Here is an 18,459-nt window from a genome sequence, read left to right on the forward strand (position 1 = left end):
CTTTTGTTCGGGCACCGCACGACACGATCCTGGGATCCCTCCTGAACAGCCCCCAACGGCCTCAACAGGTAAGCCTCGTCCGATGTCATGTCGTGATGCCTCCTCGTCCGCACAAACATGCCTCACTCCACCGCGCTGTCACACGCCTGAGGCCACGGGGCCATTGTTGGGCGGATATGTGGACAATGTCCTGGGCGCAGCTTCAAGCTCTCCGCGGAGCCGACGAGCGCCGACGGTCGAGGCTGAGGGCACTGTAGACACAAAACCTCGACTCGACTCGACTCGACCCGGCTCGAAGGACCTGGGCAGGTGGGCTAGTGCTCCCTCGTGGTTCCTGGACGGCATCCTGGACGGCATCCTGCCTTGCGACGGAAGAAAACCAACGCTGCAACCGTCCTTGTTGCCTTGCACTTGGTCTATTCTCATTCGCCACCACCGCTACAATGCTGCCTCTCCCTTGGCCCTCATCCCTCGTCTCCTGCACTCCTCCTGCACATGCACCTGCCGCTCCTCTGCGCCTCTTGTCAGCGTGCAATCCTGCCTCATCCTCCGCCACCACCCACACCTGCCTCCTAGTCTAGCCTACACCCTGCCAGCCTGCCGCCCGCCGCCCCCCCCCCCCCGCGCCCCACCCCACCCCTCTGATCGCTGCAGTACGGACACCGACACATCCACTTGCCTACAAACAGACACACAAACGCACACACATACACACATGCACAGTAGGCACAGCAGGCACAGCAAGTTTCCGCCCCCATCTGTTCCTAATTATGGAAATCCAAAGTCCCCCTCTGCCGTCATATCATCTCTCCAACAGGACCCCCTTGGGCGCAGCACACAGCCAGTCCAGCTCTACAAGACGCGAGAACGAGAAGCACCAGGCAGAGGCTTCTGCAGTGCAACCCTTCTCTGCATGAAGACCAGGACATCCAGGACAAGCCCAAATCCCAGCTTCGCTGCTGATCACACACAAGCCCCGGTTCTCGCTGCCCAGCCATTCCCTGCTCCTATTTGTTTCAGTGCGCCCGGCTCACCTCGCACAGCACTAATATTCCAAAGCAGCTTGCCGTGTGCCCGTCGCATTCTTTTACACCAACTCTTGCGCCGACCAGCTTGCCCGGTCCGCCTACGTCTACAAACGCCCTTCAATCGTCCCAGACAACCCGCTCCGACCCCTCCGCCCACCCATTGGCCATCAATTCACTGCTATTTGCATTGTCGCCATCCTTGGCGGCCCCGCGACTACGGTGCGCTGCCGAGCCGTCAAATCCAGCCTTGTGGGACGTTGGACCCGACTGTTGTCAATGGTCAGGCCTGTACCCTCCCACCCCAAGTATGCCCTCCGCGCCCTCGCCTGAGCAATAATAATTCAACATGGCGTCCCCATTCGACACTGGAATGTCCCGGTACTCGCCCGAGATGACTTCCAACTTCCAGAGACCTGGCTCCTCCAGGTCAAGAACACACAGCATCTCGAGCGACAGGCCCTCGACCGCCGCCATGAGCATACTGTCGCCCCCCTTGTCCGCTTCGCCAGAGGCTGCCTTCATCGCTGCCTCCGCTGCCTCCCAGATCGTTACCAACGACCATGACAGCCATGCCGATACATGGTACGACCAGCACGGTTTCCAGCCCTCGGGAGAGACCGTACTCGTCTCCCTCGCCGCCCTGCGCCTGGTCAACGGCTTCCTTGACCACCTCCTCTTCAACTTTCTCTCCAGGTCTGGATCCACCACCCTGGCCGCTCTCCGGCCCGCCGTCACTGAGGTCCTCAAGCCGAAGCTCGCCAAGGATGCCATCAATAACGCAGATGAGGAGCTGAGGGAGTACCTAGGCGGCGGCGATGACGACGAATTCCTGCACTCGCAATCCTCGCCTTCGCCAAGAGACTGGGACCTGGAGCTCGTCTGGAAACGAACCAGGCTGAGGTGCATGGTTTATTCCTCCTTGGGCGACATGGAAGAGGAGGACGAGGACCATCACATGGAAGAAGGCCTGCTCAGCGATGACGATGAGAACCTCAGCGGGGCCGTGTCCCCTGCGGTCGCCATCTTTCTGACCTCGATTCTCGAGTTTCTGGGTGAGCAAGCCTTGATTTCTGCTGGCCAGGCAGCCTGGCATCGGATGCGTGTCAACTACGAGAGAGACCAGAATGATGGTATCAAGGGCCGTTCGGATGTTGTGGATAGGATTGTCGTCGATGAAGTCGACATGGAGAGGGTGGCCCTGGACCGAACGTTGGGCAGGCTCTGGAGGGCCTGGAAGAAACGGATAAGGTATCCTGTGTACAGCTCTGCTGAGATGTCGCCACAGTCTCTGTCGCGAGAGAGGGTAATGCATTTCAGACAGAGCAGCGTGTCCGCCGAAAGCGCTGTACCACCCGCGGTACAGGAGTCTGCGCCCGAGTCCCCTGCCGCAGAGGCCCAAGAATCGTTGGCAGAGAGGGCCACCGCGGAGGAGGATGACGTTCAGCCTGCAGCAGTTCCACTCCCAATGAGTGAGAGAGACATCGATGAAATTGAGGTGCCTGGCCTCGTGCACTACAGCGACGAAGAGACGGAAGAAGATGAGCCCCAAGAGTTGGACGCCGTTACACGACCCAAGAGCATGATGATATTCCCGCTGGCAACGAAGGCTGAGCCTCCGACACCTACGTCCGAGCCACACACTCCAACAAGAGCAACGAGGAAGCGCGCTAACTCTCTCCCGACGCCGGCTGCCTCCCCCGACCAGCGCAGGAAGGCCACGGCTCAGGCGAAGGAGACTGCTGAGGCGCCGAAAGCAGCAGGTCAGGTTGATGTGGCCGAGACCCCAACTGAGCAGGTGGAAGACGGCACTGAGCATAGCGCAGCCATTGTGGAGGAAATCGACAATCAGGACGCGGAGTCCGCCACCGGTGACCGCGTCAAGACCCCTGAGGTGCCCCCCGTCGATGGAGATGGTGCAGAGCCTCAGCCTACGGGGCTTATCCCCAAGATTGTTGGGGCCGTCGCCGCGCTCGCCACAGGAGCTGGCGCAGGGGCTGTGGTTGCAGATCGCAGTGAGCGCGTCGAGACCAAGGATGATGGAGACGATTCGGACTTTGAGGTTGAGGAGGCCCAGATATTGACTTCCTCCAGGATTTCGATCGGGACTAACATCTCGAACCGGAGTAATTCGCCTGCGAATTCTGACCGAAGCTCTCGACCGCCATTATCCGTCCAGACCCTCCCGGTCAGGTCAGGGTCCCTGAGGCTGGTGAATGTTGCTAGTCCACGGACCCCTTCCATCAGGTCTCAGATGAGCTCGGCTCAGGAGCAAAGCAATAGCTCCTACTCGCGGTCTGGAGAAGTCTCGAGGGCTAGCAGCATCCAGACCCAGTCCAACGTGGAGGACTCGCGGCCCGCCGAAGACGGCCGTGGTGTCCAAGTCCCTGTCACAAGCTCATCAGCCGTGCCGCGCAGCACGGTTGCACTGCCAATTTCTGAGGCCGAGGAAAGGGCAGAATCTGCGACGCGAAAACTCCCGCCGACCCCTGCGCCCTCCGCGGTCGTAGCACCTCGAAGGGAGGCAGCAACTGAAGCACAGCCTGTCGTTAACGAAGAGCACCAAGGGCAACACACACAAGCTCAACCCCAGGCAACACAGCCTCTCTTTGGCTCAGTTCGGCGGCAGGTGGCTCAGGCGCCGCACTTCGCTAGCCCTGAACAGTTGCAGCAGCAGCAATTTGTTGAACAACAGAAGTTGGCTTCTCTAAGCACTCCTCCAGATTCCGCAACATTCTTAGAGAATGACCCGCCGCCGCCGCCGACTAGGCACCCCAGGCGGTCTCCCAGGTCATTTGGCCCCCAGGCCAACAGCCCAGCGAGCACTCCAATCCCGGAGGAGAGCATTAGCACTAACCAGCATCGCCACGGGCACTCGCTGGGTGGTGTATCTCAGCATGGTACCATCGGCGTCGTCTCTGTGGACCGCTCTGATCTGTCTCGTGACTATGGAGATGCATCGCGCCCTTCGCAAGACCAGAGCACAGTCCGTCAAATACACACCTCCGGATCGTCGTCTGCGTCCTCCCACAAGGTAAGGGCAGCGCGCGGCTCCCAGGATAGCACGGCCACCCGTCCAGAGGACGTCGCGCGAAACTTCGAGGAGCTCATACACAGCAACGAGACCATCCAGTACACGTTGACGCCGGAGAACATGCGTGAAATAGAGGTGATTTGCAGTTCAGTACATAAATGTTTGTTGACCAGGTGCTAACGCGCAACAGGGCTCACCGAGAACTGTACCATCTGGCGTACCTGGCAAGGGGAGAAAGAGCGAAGATGCTCGCCAGCCAACAAGGGACCGAGCTGCTTCAGCTGCTACGACCAAGTCGGGCGAGGTGAAGAGATCAGGGTCTGTGACGCGCCTGTCGCCATTGAGTTCGCATCCCGTCGATATGCCCGAAAGCGAGACAGCAGGGCCCCAGACGAGAGCTCCACCTGTGTCGATGGCAAACAGGGCTCGCGGGGCTGCGCCTCAAGCCAGAGATGCCAGGGTTCCTCGTGAATCACTGGTTGAGTTTGCCGAGTTCATTCGTGCAACTGGTCCCTCTGGCGCGGACGCGAACCCCACGCCGCTCAAGCGGAACCAGAGTGTCATGGCGAACCGGACAACTCCACGCCAGAAGCCGAGCGCCAACATGAGCCTCGACTACGGACGTCCTTCGATGGGCGGGAGCGTCAGCAGGGCTCGTCTGCAGGCCAGAGGTGCTACAGTCGACAATGACAGCGACAACTCCGACCTGATTGATTTCATCCGCCGCGGCCCACCCAGCACTGGTAACAACAACCCTCGCATCCCCCGGACGGTGGCGCCTTTCCGCACAACCATGGATTCGGACCTACTGAAATCGGCCGTTGGTGGCAAGGCCATGGATGCCACCCTCCCTGACATACACGACACGCGCTACAGCCAGGCCTCAACAAACGTCACCGAAATGTCCGCGCCGTCTGTTCAGTCCTCTATCAACTCTCAGAGCGCTCTTCTTTCAAGGAAACAGCCGCCGGGACAGTCGGGCAACCCATTTGACGAACCAGATATGATGCCGCAGCGCAAGCAACACCGTGTTCGGGATCCTTATGCCATTGACTTGAGCGACGAGGAGGAAGAGGATGACGATTTCGATCCTCTGCCGCGGAGAAAGCCACAGCAGCCCAAGGAGGAAAGCTTGATTGACTTCCTGAACAGCGCACCGCCACCTCCCGAGTCAGCCCCTGTCCCCTTTAATCTTCCCCGGACACAAACCATGCCTGCACAGGCTACACAGGCACCCAAGAAAAAGGCCAGTGCGCCCAGTTTAATGTCGAGATTCCGACAGAACAGCAGCAACCATAATAGCAGTGCAGCTGCAGGCAACTCGAACGGGTTGAAGAGCCCCACCAAGTCGCAGAAGAAGGGTAGCGTGCCGGCAGCTAGCAAGGGCTATATTCCTATCCAGGTCAACATCCCCACCGGTGGTGACCTGTTTCCTTCCTACGGCTCAAGCAGCACGGCCACGGCTGCGCCTAGCATGCCACCCAGCACGTCCTCGTCGCGGCCCAGTGGGCGCGTGCCAATGAAGAGGTTTGAGCCTCGCGATGCTGTCTCCGTGCCCTCGCGTGGCACCTCCGACCTGGCCGATTTCCTTCGGAGCTCTGGGCCCCCACCGACGATGAACACGCCGCCTTTCGCTGCTGAGCAACCCGAGACCAACGCCGGGTCAAGGTTATTTGGCCGCCGGAAGAAGTCAATGGGTTTCGCATAGGGATTTTCGTCACTTTTCCTTGACTGAGATAGCAAGAGGACGCCGGGCTTTGGGGTTCATCACGATCCAAACAAATATTGAGCATCTGTGGCCAACAATGCTGCGTGCATATCACCCCGGAGCTCACCGGGGACCACCGAGATCTGTACATACCTCGATGGTCGGCAGAAGGAATGCCTTGCCTACCTTCGCACATTTTTACTTTTCCCCTCACTCGTTCAGCGGTTCGGCCTCTTTGAGCATTTTACCCTTGATACCACTTTGTAGGAAAAGGTTTTTTCTTCTCTTCCACATTGACAATTTCTCCCCAAAAGACATGCTTGTGTGGCACTTACAATTTGAAAGGAAACAGTGGTGTTTGTTGGCTTGGTTTGGTTTGGTCTAGTTTGATTTCTTGAAAGCAAGTTGAGGAGGACGGTGTGATTTCTGAGAAAGATCAACCCGCCGGATATCGCTGAACACTGGGTTTCTGTGGGAACTTTACGATAGCATTGGCTTATTGTTCAAGGCTCTCTAACTCGGTTGGATCGAGTCTCGTACATACTGTTTTCAATACGTATCTGGACTGAGCAATATATGAAGAAGTGTTATCGGCAGTTGATATCAAATGACACATGAATACCGCATATAACCTTGAACCAAGCCCTCCGTATTTACAGCGTATAAAAAAGCACGACCAGATTCATATGGCTAGATTTGTGGACCTTTGCAAGACGACATCCATTAAGACGGATCCGGGTCCTTGACTCGTACCTGTGCGTACGTTCAAGATAGAGAGAACAGTGCTTCGTTTGGTAGCAGTGTCATTCGCCAGCGCTCTCGTGATGAGCTTTATCCGCTGATGTTTTGGCGGTAAGCCATTTTCCGCCCCGCAATTCCCGCCCGTCGCCCCTAGCACCCTGCACCGGCGGGAGGTTGGTTTGTCGACGGCCACCGCCCGCTCAGATTCTTGACACATCTCGTGAGCACGGCTGACGTTGAAATCCTCTCTGGCACCAAAGGGAACCCCCCCCCCCAAGAAAAAAAGTCCTTCTCACTTTCCGTTTTCAACTCAAATTCACCCCTCGGTTTCCTCACGTCGAAAGCAGAGTCCTACCGCCGTTCCCCGGCTTTCCCTAGAGAAACATAAGCGAGACGAGAAGGTCAAAGGAGGACGAAAAGATGGTATGGTATCTCCATGCCTACTGAAGTGGCGGAGCAAGCAGCCTTGCTGACGAGGCTCGCCAATTCAGGTGCACGCCGACGCTTCGACCTTCGCCGAGGGCGTGTCCAAGGAAGAGGCCCTGCAGCAGGTGCTTGACCAGGCCGCGGCGCTCTTTGACGGTCAGAGAAACTGGGTAGGTCTGCTCGCCCCGGTTGCTTTCGGCCACGCACCACTCACCCTATGGATGTCCGAAACCCTGGAGGATATGAGATTCTGATGTATTCTCGTGCTTTATGAACAGGTTGCGTAAGTTTTGGATAAGCTACAGTGAGCATTGCGACTCAACCCCCCCTCCCAACCCCCTGGCATCGCCCTTTCATATGAGCGCGGTTCCGGGCCCGACAGGGGAAGAGCGAGTGTATCTGTGTATGAATCGCGAAGAGACTCGTTGACCTGGGCTCTGATCTTTCTCCCTTCGCAGTAATCTGGCAAACACCGCTTCATTACTGTGGCACGCATACAAGAGCCTCCCGTCCCCGAGCAAGGGTGTGAACTGGGCTGGTATGTTCAGCGTCGTACCCTGTTCTGGTCTTGGTCGGAATCTTGCTCACCAAATACCTGTTATTCTCTCATCGCAGGCTTCTACGTCCTCGACCCGGACTCGCACGGCAAGGGACTCATCCTGGGGCCCTTCATGGGCCAGGTGGCCTGCCAGACCATAGACTTTGGCCGTGGCGTGTGCGGCACGGCAGCGGCGACCAAGGAGACGCAGCTGGTCCCGGACGTCGACGCATTCCCGGGCCACATCGCGTGTGACGGCGCCTCGAAGAGCGAGATCGTCGTCCCTGTCACCGTGGAGGTGGTCAGCCCTGAGGAGGGCGGGCACGTGGAGAAGAAGGTGGTCGGGATTAGTGAGTTACCATTGTCTTTCGAACTTGTCTGTTGCTCTTGTGTTTCCCTTGCGCCCTCGACTGCATTGAACCCCCCTCCCCCCAAACCCAAACCCCATATGGGTCGCCATCAGCTGTGCAGCTGTCGCGCTGCTCTCACTTCGTGTCCTGTGCAAGCTCTACGGCTGTCCGATGATGAGATCACGGGCCCAGGAAGACGAGCACAGCCAAGGAGGCCCATAGGGATTTCCTCGATTCATAATGCTCTCGCAGCCGCACGTGGATCGAGCGGCAAACAAAAATAGAGGGCGGCGCAGAGCTGGCAGTGCCAAACCGACATGCGAGAACAGAGCAAGTCAGCTGACACGTGCATCCCAAGTTGACATTGATTGTGCTGAGAAGAATGGGTTCAATGAGACGGACAAGAGGTATCTGGAGGAGTTGGCTGCCTTGTTGGGTAGGGCGTGTGACTGGTGAGTGCTCGAGGTGGCATCGCCGACGACCATCACCCAAGTTGGACCAACGAGGCCGCGGGCCACAGATAGCCAGATAGGAGGCCGAGAGGGCCTCGCTGCGTCACGGGGCTGGTATATGAGCCAAGCGTCTGGGAGGGCAGGCTGTCTTTCGAACAGCAGCCTGCCCGTCCATCTAGAGTTTGGAGCTGCCGGCACCGGCGGCTGAATGAACATGGTGACCTATTCCACAACTTGGAAACCCCGACTCTACTGCCTCGGACCCATCGTGAGCTTGCAACGGCTCTCGCAACGGCTGTCGATACGGGCCGCGCAGCCCTGTCGTATTCATATTGCCACGCTCTTCATGGCTAGCACGTATGTGACCTCGGTGGCTTCACGCGAAACAATCGTCACAACTAGCACCGTGGGTTACCGCCAATGTATCCCTATAACGGGCTCAGTATCCGGCTGTCTCGGGCTATCACTGCCTACGCACCCCCTTTCGGTGAGGCACGGTCTGGAGGTAAAAATGCCGAACAAGCTCACCTAGTATTGTGAAGATCATAAGTACAGTATAGCAGTCACTATTAAGCAATACCACGCAACTTTCCGGCCAGGGCAATGTCAAATCACAACAGGCACGGACCGGCTCCTACGCTACCCGCCGAACGACACCCCAGTCAGACCAGCCCTCCCTATTATATGTGCTGTCACAAGGCGGACCTAAACCTCCCCCCCCCCTCGCCCTTCCTTCGCTCGATCCAGCGCCTCTCCCTGTCCCTCCCACTCTGTCTGTGCCCCGGAACTTGCCCATAGCGACCCCCACCCAGATGCCTGGTTTGGGCTTTGGTGTGGTCCAGGCCCTGCCTCCTACGTAAAGGTGTGATCGGCCCGGAGGAGACGACCGCTTCCGGGCGGTGCGGAGCGTTGGCACAATATCACGAACCCTACCAACCCACCGCATGGGCCTCCCCTACTATATCTGGGAGGGATGCGAGTACTCCGTACCGTTCGCTTCGTGTCTCCTTTTCAGCTCAACGGTCGAAACTTTCTGCCACGGCTGCCACGGCTGCCACGGCTGCCACGGCTGCCACGGCTGCCACGGCTGTCAACCGGATGCCGCCAGAACTGTAAAAAGTTGCACCCATGCAACAACATCACGTCAGTTTCACACAGGCCCTACCCCGTGGTATCAGATCGTTTCTCAGTTCCTTCCCCCTGGCTTCTTGGGTGGTCCGGAAACACTGGGCTGATGCACGCCATGCGCACGATCTTGCCCTTTTTCTACAGATGGGTTGATCTTTGTCGGGCTTATTATGGTCTGATGTGGACTGCCGCCTTGCGAAAGAAAGCCAACTGCCGTTTTGGTCGTGGGGGCCAAGGCCCCTTTCGGTCCCATCCCATGAGGCAGATGGCACAGACTCAGTGGCAACTGAGAACTAAACGGGCTGGGCGGACCGGCAAGCCCACACGTGAATGGGCGGGGCAACGAGGAGGAGGTATCGCAGGATGCTAGGTACCTCGCGAGGACTCATGGGATACATGATCTCTGTCTGTCCGTCTTTTGAGACAGCGTCTGTTCTCGTCCCATCCTCGATATTGTGGCAGCATCAGCAGCAACTCGGGCTGGGTTCACGGTGATGATGAGATGGTGGCGCGGTGCGTCAGGGGCTTTGCAGGTTAATGGGCCGGAAACAGCCACGTTTAACCGCCCCCTTCTTGATAACACCCCCCCTCCCCTCCCAGCCCCTCTCTCGAGGAAACTAACTGCCTGGGTTGCTTGTGTCCTCCCGCACCTGAGTATGTTACAAGTGTCATCTGCAGGACAGATAGCTCACGGTGAGCCACCCCAATGACAGACCGGGTGCCCATCAGATTACGCCAAACACATGCCAGGGGCGGAGTGAAGGGGTGAGGATGAGGAAGGCCAAGTCTACTGCGTGTTAGGTACGGGGAGGCTGTCCAAAAGCAGTAGCGGCGTGGCGGTGACACAACCACCCAGGCGCGGCCCCAAAAGTGCGTGCATATACATCGCAGGACGTCCAAGTTTGGGTTCCCAATCATATGGCCGCGATCGTCTCGCATGCAAGATGGGATCGAACAAAAAGGAGGGTGGAGGGGGGCTGGCGCGTGGAGTTGCAGGACCTTGCCTGGGTGGTGCGGCTGGTTCTGCACCTGGGAAAAGGAAAAGAGAGAGGGCGGGCATGTTTGGAAGAAAATCCACCTGCCTACCTGTCTGACTGCCTATACATACAATACATACATACATACATAGCCGTGCATGCATATATACACTACACACCACGCACATGCGTAAGCCGCATCCCACACGGCCTAGAGACAAACAAGCAACAAGAAACCCCCCAGGGCAGGGCACCAGGGGCACCAGGGCACCAGGGCAGCAGCAGGGTATGGTCTTCGATGCCGAGCAAACAATCCAGAAACATCGATCACCCGTGTCGGGTCGGCGGCTTCCAATGCCTATCTTGCATGAGCCCGTCCACACGATCCTGTCTCAGCCGCCCGGCCTCTGAGAGACTTCAGACGCAGATGATTGGGTTCGCAGGTAGATTGGGTTTTGGGCGGCAATGAGAGAGAGGGGAGGGAAAGGGCTGTTGCAGTGTCGCACAGAGTCATTGTTTCCCGCGTCCTTTGTGCTGTGCTGTGCCCGTGTGGTATTATTATTGTGTGCGTGCCGTGCGATATGTCTTTTGTCTGTTGTTCCTGGCCGCTGCTTCGTCCAACACGCGAGGCGGACTTGTCTTTCCTGTCTCCCGGCAGTGGTGATGCCTCTGAATATCCATCGGTTTGTCTGCGCAAGACTGTGGGAGATTTTCTCGGTGTCCGCGCTGGAGTGCGCCTGCCTTTTGAGCCCCATCTGCGGCCCACTCGTCGTGTCCCCGGCGGCGGGCGCACCGACGATGCAAGATGAAAGACGATCGGGTGCCACTATGCGAAACCGAGGGGTGACTGTCAGTAGGGAAGCTCCTGATCCTCCTCGTCCCCCGTCCTAGCCCTTTCTGTGGCTCGTCAGTCTCCCCACCGCCACTGTCATGTCAGACCTTTGGTGGAATGTTGCGAGTCCCCCGGCCCCGATACTTTAGCCAGTGTTGGCCTTGGTGTGGTGTCAAGATCCGCCGTGGCACCTTTTGATGGGATCAGGCCCTTCAGGCACACAAGACACATGCAGGCATTCACATACACGTACACGTACACGTACACGCACACACACGCACTCACAAACGTTCGCCCCCAGCCCCTTCGGTCCCGAGCTTGGATTCCTTCTAGAAGGGTGTCGAGGGCGGAATGCATCCATCCCACCGTTCATGTGGCACAAGAGAGATATACCTGTCTCACAGAGGTGAAGGGTGGGGTGGGCACTCATTCGTCCTCAGCGTCAGCTGCTGAGAGAGCATCTGCGACCTCGTGCCACCCATGACTTCTTTGCTTCTCCTTCCTTTCCCCCCCCCCGATTTTGCGCTTCTGGGTCTTTCATCTGATAGTCTGCTAGGCCCCTGAAACGAGGCCTCACCTCCGTCGACACAACTACCGAAGCGCATTTCGGTGGACAAAGAAGGATTGTCGTCAATGGCGTGTCCCCATACTGTATAGCACGTGGTCGATAATGGGCTGACGGCACTAAATACTACCGTAAGCGGAAGTGAGCTCGACAGGGGATGGATGTCTCTTGCGTTTGGCGTGCGTCCTGCCAATGTACAGTACATAGCCAGGGCAGTTTGGGGGGGGGGCAAGATCCCGTACGGTGCGAGAAACACAAAACATCCGACGACGTCTGTCAGTCGAGGCAAGTTAGAGGGGTCTTCCCTGTTTGTCTCACGGCTAGATCCTTCTCACTGGCCGGTCGATCGTACCTCAGCGCCGGGCTTTACCTCCATGTTCGGGTGTCGATCCCCGGTGCTGTGAGAGCAATGGGAACTATGGGGGTCTTGAAGGGGCGGTCTCGCGCGTGGCTCTTTCCGACGAGGTTGATCAGTTGGGCTCTTTCCGTCGGTACGCTAGGCTGCGGCTGACATGATGCCTAAACCTTGTTCGCGGTGTCTGTCTGGTGGGAAAGCTCAGGTCCAAGAAGAGGGCGGGCTCATCACCACGCCATTCCATAGTTTACCCGGGCACGCACGCAACGCTAACTTTAGCTCCAAGCAACGGCCTTCGTGGTGGTCAGAGGCGGGTCGCTATATTAGACTGGCTGACAGGCCTTGGCGGGACCCGAAGACCAGAAACTTGGACACCTCACCACGCAGGAGACCGGTGTGAGATGTGGGTGGGAGATAGAGTTCCAAGTAGCTCCCGGCGACAGAACCATGGGGCCTTTTGGATGGGAGGGGGAGAGCACGCGCACGAGGCCAGGGAATGCGTTGGCGGACGCATAATTGTCATCGACAGGCCCTTCCTCCAGATTTCGTCCGAGATGAGATGAGATGCGATTTCGATGAGATGAGATGAGATGGATGGACGGGGGGATGGATGGAAGGATTCCTACCGCGAGATCCCAGATCCGAAGCCATGCCTATATGTGTCGGATCAGATAGGCCGGCAGTACATATTTCCCGGTTGCTGGGTAGTCGGTATTGCCTGCAGGCGGCCAGGAAGCCTGCGCGGTGGGAACGGGCAGAAGACGCCAATCCCAGACGATGGGATCTACTGCGTACTGCGTAGCATTCGCCTGGACGGGCCTCCCGGGCGGAGTACTGTGGTAGAAATTGAAATGCGCTCGGTTGTTGACGTTATCCGCTATCCAAATGCGGTAGCATCAATCTCCGTATGTGGCTGATGGGATGGTGTTGTCGATCGGCTGTTTGGGAAGGATTACTATGTAGTAGAGGCAGTCATATCCCTCCTTTTTTGGGCATGTGCCCCGCGAGAGAGGGACAGGAACGCCATGATTCCGTTTCCGAGGACGAGACCTGCCTGACCTGTCAGCCTGTTTGCAGGCACCGCTACACAGGCAGGCCCTGGACTATAAGCCAAGGTTCTGGGGTTGTCAGCAGTGCTGGCCGTGTTGAAACGCGCATCCAATGGGGCGGCCGAGATGAAGGCTGGCAGGGCCCCAAAGGGCTTGCCTGTCACCCTGTCACCCTGTCAAGATCTGCTGGGCGGCTTCCGCAGCAGTGCTGGACAGGCACGATGTCACCGGAGCAGGGCGGCGGGAGCGTGGCGCCGGTGTTTCTAGAAGCGAGTGCGAACAGCTGGTGAGCGACAGACTGTGTGCAGGCCCCGATGGCCCCCGGCCACAGGCATCAGCAGACGTCAGCCACCTCGGCAAGCTTCTGGAAGACAGCAGCTCTGGAAGACGACGAGATTGAATATGTCTCGGGCGTCGTGCAGATTCCTGTCTGGGGCAGGCCTCTCGGTCCCGGAGTCTGGTTCTGGAAGCCAGCCATGTCGACCACTTGTTGTTTTTTTGGTTGGAGGGGGGCCCTGCGACAGTTGTGGGTGTCAATCCGTTGGGCGGGCAGGCGGGAGGATCGACAGCGGATAAAGAGCAGGCCGAGGCGGGAGCTGCGGGTGCGTCTTGCTGCTGAAGCAAAGCTGTGGCACGCCAGCAGATCTGGCCCTGGCGCATGCGGGCTGCACGGTATCTTTGCCCTGAGCTGAAAGGCATCGAGGGACGGGTTGGCTGGCAGGCTGGCAGGCTGGCAGGCTGGCAGGGAGATCTAGCAGGCCTGGCAGGGAGACTTTGGAAGGACGGCCTGACGGCCCAGCCACTCAGCCCACTGTGTAGCCGTTGAGGTGTGGTGATCAGAGGGTCCTGCCCGTGGACGCGCGCGCGCGGTGCATTCTCGATTGGGAGACGGTGGGCCGAGACTCGGCCGGCAGGTAGCGAGCATGTAGCTTCCTAGAGGGTGACTTGCGGGGGACTCCAGCTACGTGCGGATGCCCAGACCCTGGATGACAGCACAACCCGGCCCTGTCCTGCCGCTCCAGCACAGGTCTGCACCTGCCAGGTTGCCAGGCCACTACTACATACACGTACTACACAGCAGTACCGCCACCTCAGCATCCCAGCATCACAGCATCACAGCATCCCACCGTTGATGGTCCGAGTCGTCGACAAACCGACGGGGGGTGACCGTTGGGAATGGGGGGAGGGGGGGGGGGCAGGGAGGCAGGGAGGCAGGGTGGCAGGGTGGCAGGGAGGCAGGGTGGCAGGGTGAAAAGGGTACATACATCAGGTACCTGGGCACCCAGGCAGGTACATGCATTTATACAGGGTATAGGGGCTGGGCAGGGTTGGGCGGGAATGCTTCTTTGAAACTCCACGAACAGTAAGTAGCCAGGCCCTGCACACAATCTAGATCGTACGATGCGAAGTTCAGTATATCACGAGCACGATATAGCCTTGCGTGCTGCGTAGACGCTTGTAGCGCTTGCCTAAGCTGAGCCGACCTTGTTCCGTGCTGAGGTGAGGTGGGCCCCCTACTGTGCCTTCGTCACCTACTACTAGGCAGGTAGCCCGGACTCGACCAGCAGCTCCTTCCCAGTTCCAGGCGTGCAGCACGGCAAGCACAGCAAGCACAGCAAGCACAGCAAGCACAGCAAGCACAACAAGCACAGCAAGCACAGCGAGTAGTGTACGACGCTACGATGCAAAGTGGGGACTCGGAGATCCAAATCTAGATCCGGATCTGGTCTCAGGCTAGCCACCCCAGCTTGGCCTCGATTGCCCGCCCAGTCGCATTCTGCCATTGCTTGTCTCCGTCACGGCCAATCCTTGCCACACCTCTCTACTACTTGCATAGTACTAGTCGACGGTCGGACACGCAAGTAGGCCATCGACCATTGCCCGCCAGCCCGGTAGCTACTACTGAGTAGCTAACACACCGACCCCAGCCCAGATATGCCCAACGTCAGTCAGGCCTGCTTTGTGGACTTAATCTCGGGGCTGCTGTAAATCTGGGATGGCGTCAAGCCGGCTCGTGTCAATCGCGTGGCCTCTTGCCCCCCCCTGCCCTGCCCTGCCCCTGGCATCCGGGCTCCAAGGCCAGGCCACCCAAGCCCACACCATCCTGACCGCCCTCAGGTAATCACACAGCCCGTCGTGATGAGGCCATTTCCGGGGCACGGATGACCGATCCACGACCTCAACGACTCTTGGCCCACGCCGCCTGCCCGCCCGCCCGCCTGCCAGCGCAGCAGCGGTGGGGAACTTGGTAAGCGGCATGATGAAGCCGAGTCAAGCAGCCAACACCTCGGTGAACAGCGACGCCGCCGAACCTGGGATCACTCTCGTTGCGGGCATCTCCTAAAACCCCGACATTGAAGCCCACGCACCTGGCAGATCCAGATCACCAGATCGTCCTCTCCACCCCAGGGAAAAGCGAGATTACAGTCCCTCCATCGAGCTTAAAAAATGGGCCTGCCCGGGGTCGTCCAAAGCCCTGGTTGCTGGCCGACCACGGCAGCGCGAGTCGTGATGGTTTGCTGTGTGGAGGGTCCACGGCTCGGATAAGTGCGAAGGGGGTGCAGGTGGTTTTACACTACAATCTCTGAGCCCCGGGCCCTAGTCTGCCTTCCGAGGGGCATCAAGCGCCGGCAGGATCTGGGATCATGGCCAAGCCTAGAGAAGAAAAAAACGTGGGATGGGGCCGCCGGCTGGGCCCCCAAGGCGGACCCACGCTGTCGGAACTGCAACCAGCACGCAGGCGGGACCCAGCCGGGCTGTGATCTCCCTCCGCAGTTGGGGCCCCTCTACGCCGGCCGGCCGGGCAAATGAATGCTGTCCCCTCGCGCTACCCACGGATGCAAGGAGGGCCCTGATTGGAGAACAAAAAAAAAACACAGCAGACAGGGAACAACGAAACGATGCGAGTAACCACACAGTGAGCAGAGGGCAGCCTCCCGAGTCAGAGCGAACCCAAGAAGGTGAGCAGCAGAAACGTCTCTCGTTTTTGCTTGCCAAATCAAGCCAAGCACCCCAGCAACACAGGGTTGCTATCCCCGGTCCTACTGTAGTAACAAGACTTGCTGTGGCGCGCTGAGAAAGGGCAAGAATGCGAGGTGGAATAAGAGCAAAAAAAAAGATTCCACCTTATGATAAGTGAGCAACTTTTGCTTCTCACAGCCAAACGAGGTCAGGATTAAAAGAAGAAATACCTGGGCAGGGGATTTCACAGTCAAAATGACGACATTCTTCACCGGTCGGCGGTCATGTCGAGTCCAGACCGAGCTAAAATACTGGAAGTTGGACGTCAAGTGATCCATCTGTTGATCCCCAGGTCTGGATTGGTTGGTGCTATCTGGGTGCTCAGACAGTAAAACGCGCCTTTGCCGAGCAAATACAGAAATGCAACTTGCATACCTCGTATGCTTCCCACGTACATGTACACAATGGATGGCTGCGAGACCAGCCCGGCCAAAATGAGGGCCTTTTCGTCATCATCATCTCGTCCCGGCCCTTGCTGAACAAAGCCCAGGCTCATGGCAAATCCACAAAGCCCGTTCGACTACTGCATGCTTGGGCCACGCCTTCCTTCTAACGCTCTGGATCGACTGGAATTCAGCCACGCCACGACACTCGATGATGGGGGGGGGGGGGGCGGGAGGGCCACTGAACTAGGGGCAGCGCGGCAACAAAAAAGCCCCAAAGTCTTGGTCCCGGAAATGCGGTCGAGGTGTCATATTATAATCTCAAAAAGCAGACCCCGGCAACACGCCCTACTCCTTTTTTGGGACAGAAGGGATGAGAGGGAGGGACCGTAAGGAAGCTGTACCCGACCCTCCTCCATGGTCACAAAAGAAGGGGGGAAGAAGGGATCGGCCACCATCAGCAGGCTGCATATTCTTGCATTGGGTCTCGCATTCTTTTCTCTTCAAGGGGACTGGGTGGGTTTCACAACGTGCTGCAATAGCCCCCCCGGGATAAGGGTGAGGAGGGGAGGGGAGGCTTGGTCTTGGATGACATCTAATTGTTGTACATGTTGGTTGTTCGAGCTTGTTGATATTGTCCTAGGGTTACTCGATGCAAGGATTTTGCCTTGTCCAAGTGGCTCTGTCACGGGAGTGTCTAGACATCAACAGTACTATATATTGCGTAATGCTGCAAGAGACCGTCTGACTGGACCGGCCAAGACGGTGGGTGTAACACTCTATTGCGTACAGTGGACGCAACTTCGGGATTGTGTCGTGTAATTGATGAGCGAATGCCTAGGGCCTCACCATTTACCAGGCTTCCAGCGCACACAATGGCACACACAATACGCATCAAAACGCGCGCGCGCGCGACACACGCACCACACACGGATATCACGCGAGCACATCGTATCTGCAAGCAAGGAAAAGCCCAAGCAAGATGGCCAAGCACGACATTTTGTACGTGCATAGGGAGCTTGGGAGCCAGTCTCCCTGCCAGGTGACCATCCCGCCTGCCTGCTGTGCCGCTGTCTGACAACAGAGCGAGATGAAGGGGGAGGGGAAAGGAAGGGAAAGTAAAGGGGAAGGAAGTGTCTCTATCGTACAGCCAAAGACGCGTGGCGAGATCTCATATACTGTGCGGGTGCGCCTACTTGCATCTTGAGGTCTCTGATTCTGACTCTCTCTTGTGACACCGTCCGACTCCACCCACCCGCTGTCCTCATACACAGTGACCAACTGTCCAAAAAGACCCGTGGAATAAGAGGACGTACAGGTTCTAAAATAGGCATCAAGCCGTGCCATGTCGTCCGATCGCCTTACTGCCAGGGTGGTATGAGAGGATGCTAAGGTCGTACTCCCCGATCTTCCCGTGCGGCCGCAACCACGGAAGCATCTGGAATATACACAAGGAGCAAAAGAAAGGCAAGCAAGAAAAGAAGACGGAAAAATGAAATAAAAAAGAGGCTGATGTGTAATGCTGAAGATAGGATCAAGGCGCCTGGCTGCCTTTGTCTCTGTGCTACCCCTGGTCTTAGAACCAGAAACGAGAGGTCGGCGACCAAGTGCCGCGTCATGGCATGTCTCTCAGTGTCGATTTGGCGCCATTGATAGTCAAACGTGGGCGACCTTTATGCCAACTCCTCAGCCGTGCCCCGTGCCATGTATGGTGGATAATAAATCCATCGACATCATAAAGTTGTTTCAACCGGCGCACAGCATCCTGCGGGCAGGCATGTTGGGGGGTTGACCGGGGGCTTGGTGAGCAAAAGGTGGTGTGGCCCAGTCCTAGGCGACCTGGCCCTGCAGATGCTACAGCCTCTACACCATCGG

At 57.9% G+C, this 18,459-nt stretch overlaps 2 protein-coding genes across 2 annotated transcripts; one reads left to right on the plus strand and one right to left on the minus strand.

Moving 5' to 3' along the window:
- Window positions 1–1,374: 1,374 nt before the first annotated feature.
- Window positions 1,375–5,767, plus strand: KVR01_001479 (uncharacterized protein; the record flags this gene model as incomplete). The annotated part of the gene is made up of 5 exons (XM_044784746.1): window positions 1,375–3,151; window positions 3,224–3,642; window positions 4,159–4,194; window positions 4,250–4,358; window positions 4,512–5,767. The coding sequence occupies 5 exons, from the start codon at window positions 1,375–1,377 to the stop codon at window positions 5,765–5,767; spliced, it is 3,597 nt and encodes a 1,198-aa protein (XP_044649434.1).
- A 5,004-nt stretch (window positions 5,768–10,771) lies between these two features.
- KVR01_001213 (uncharacterized protein) lies at window positions 10,772–11,134 on the minus strand (the record flags this gene model as incomplete). Its single annotated transcript, XM_044782122.1, has 1 exon — window positions 10,772–11,134. The coding sequence occupies one exon, from the start codon at window positions 11,132–11,134 to the stop codon at window positions 10,772–10,774; it is 363 nt and encodes a 120-aa protein (XP_044649168.1).
- Between the last annotated feature and the right edge of the window lie 7,325 nt (window positions 11,135–18,459).

Source organism: Diaporthe batatas, assembly GCF_019321695.1.
Source record: "Diaporthe batatas strain CRI 302-4 chromosome Unknown Contig00002, whole genome shotgun sequence".
NCBI classification, from domain to species: domain Eukaryota; kingdom Fungi; phylum Ascomycota; class Sordariomycetes; order Diaporthales; family Diaporthaceae; genus Diaporthe; species Diaporthe batatas.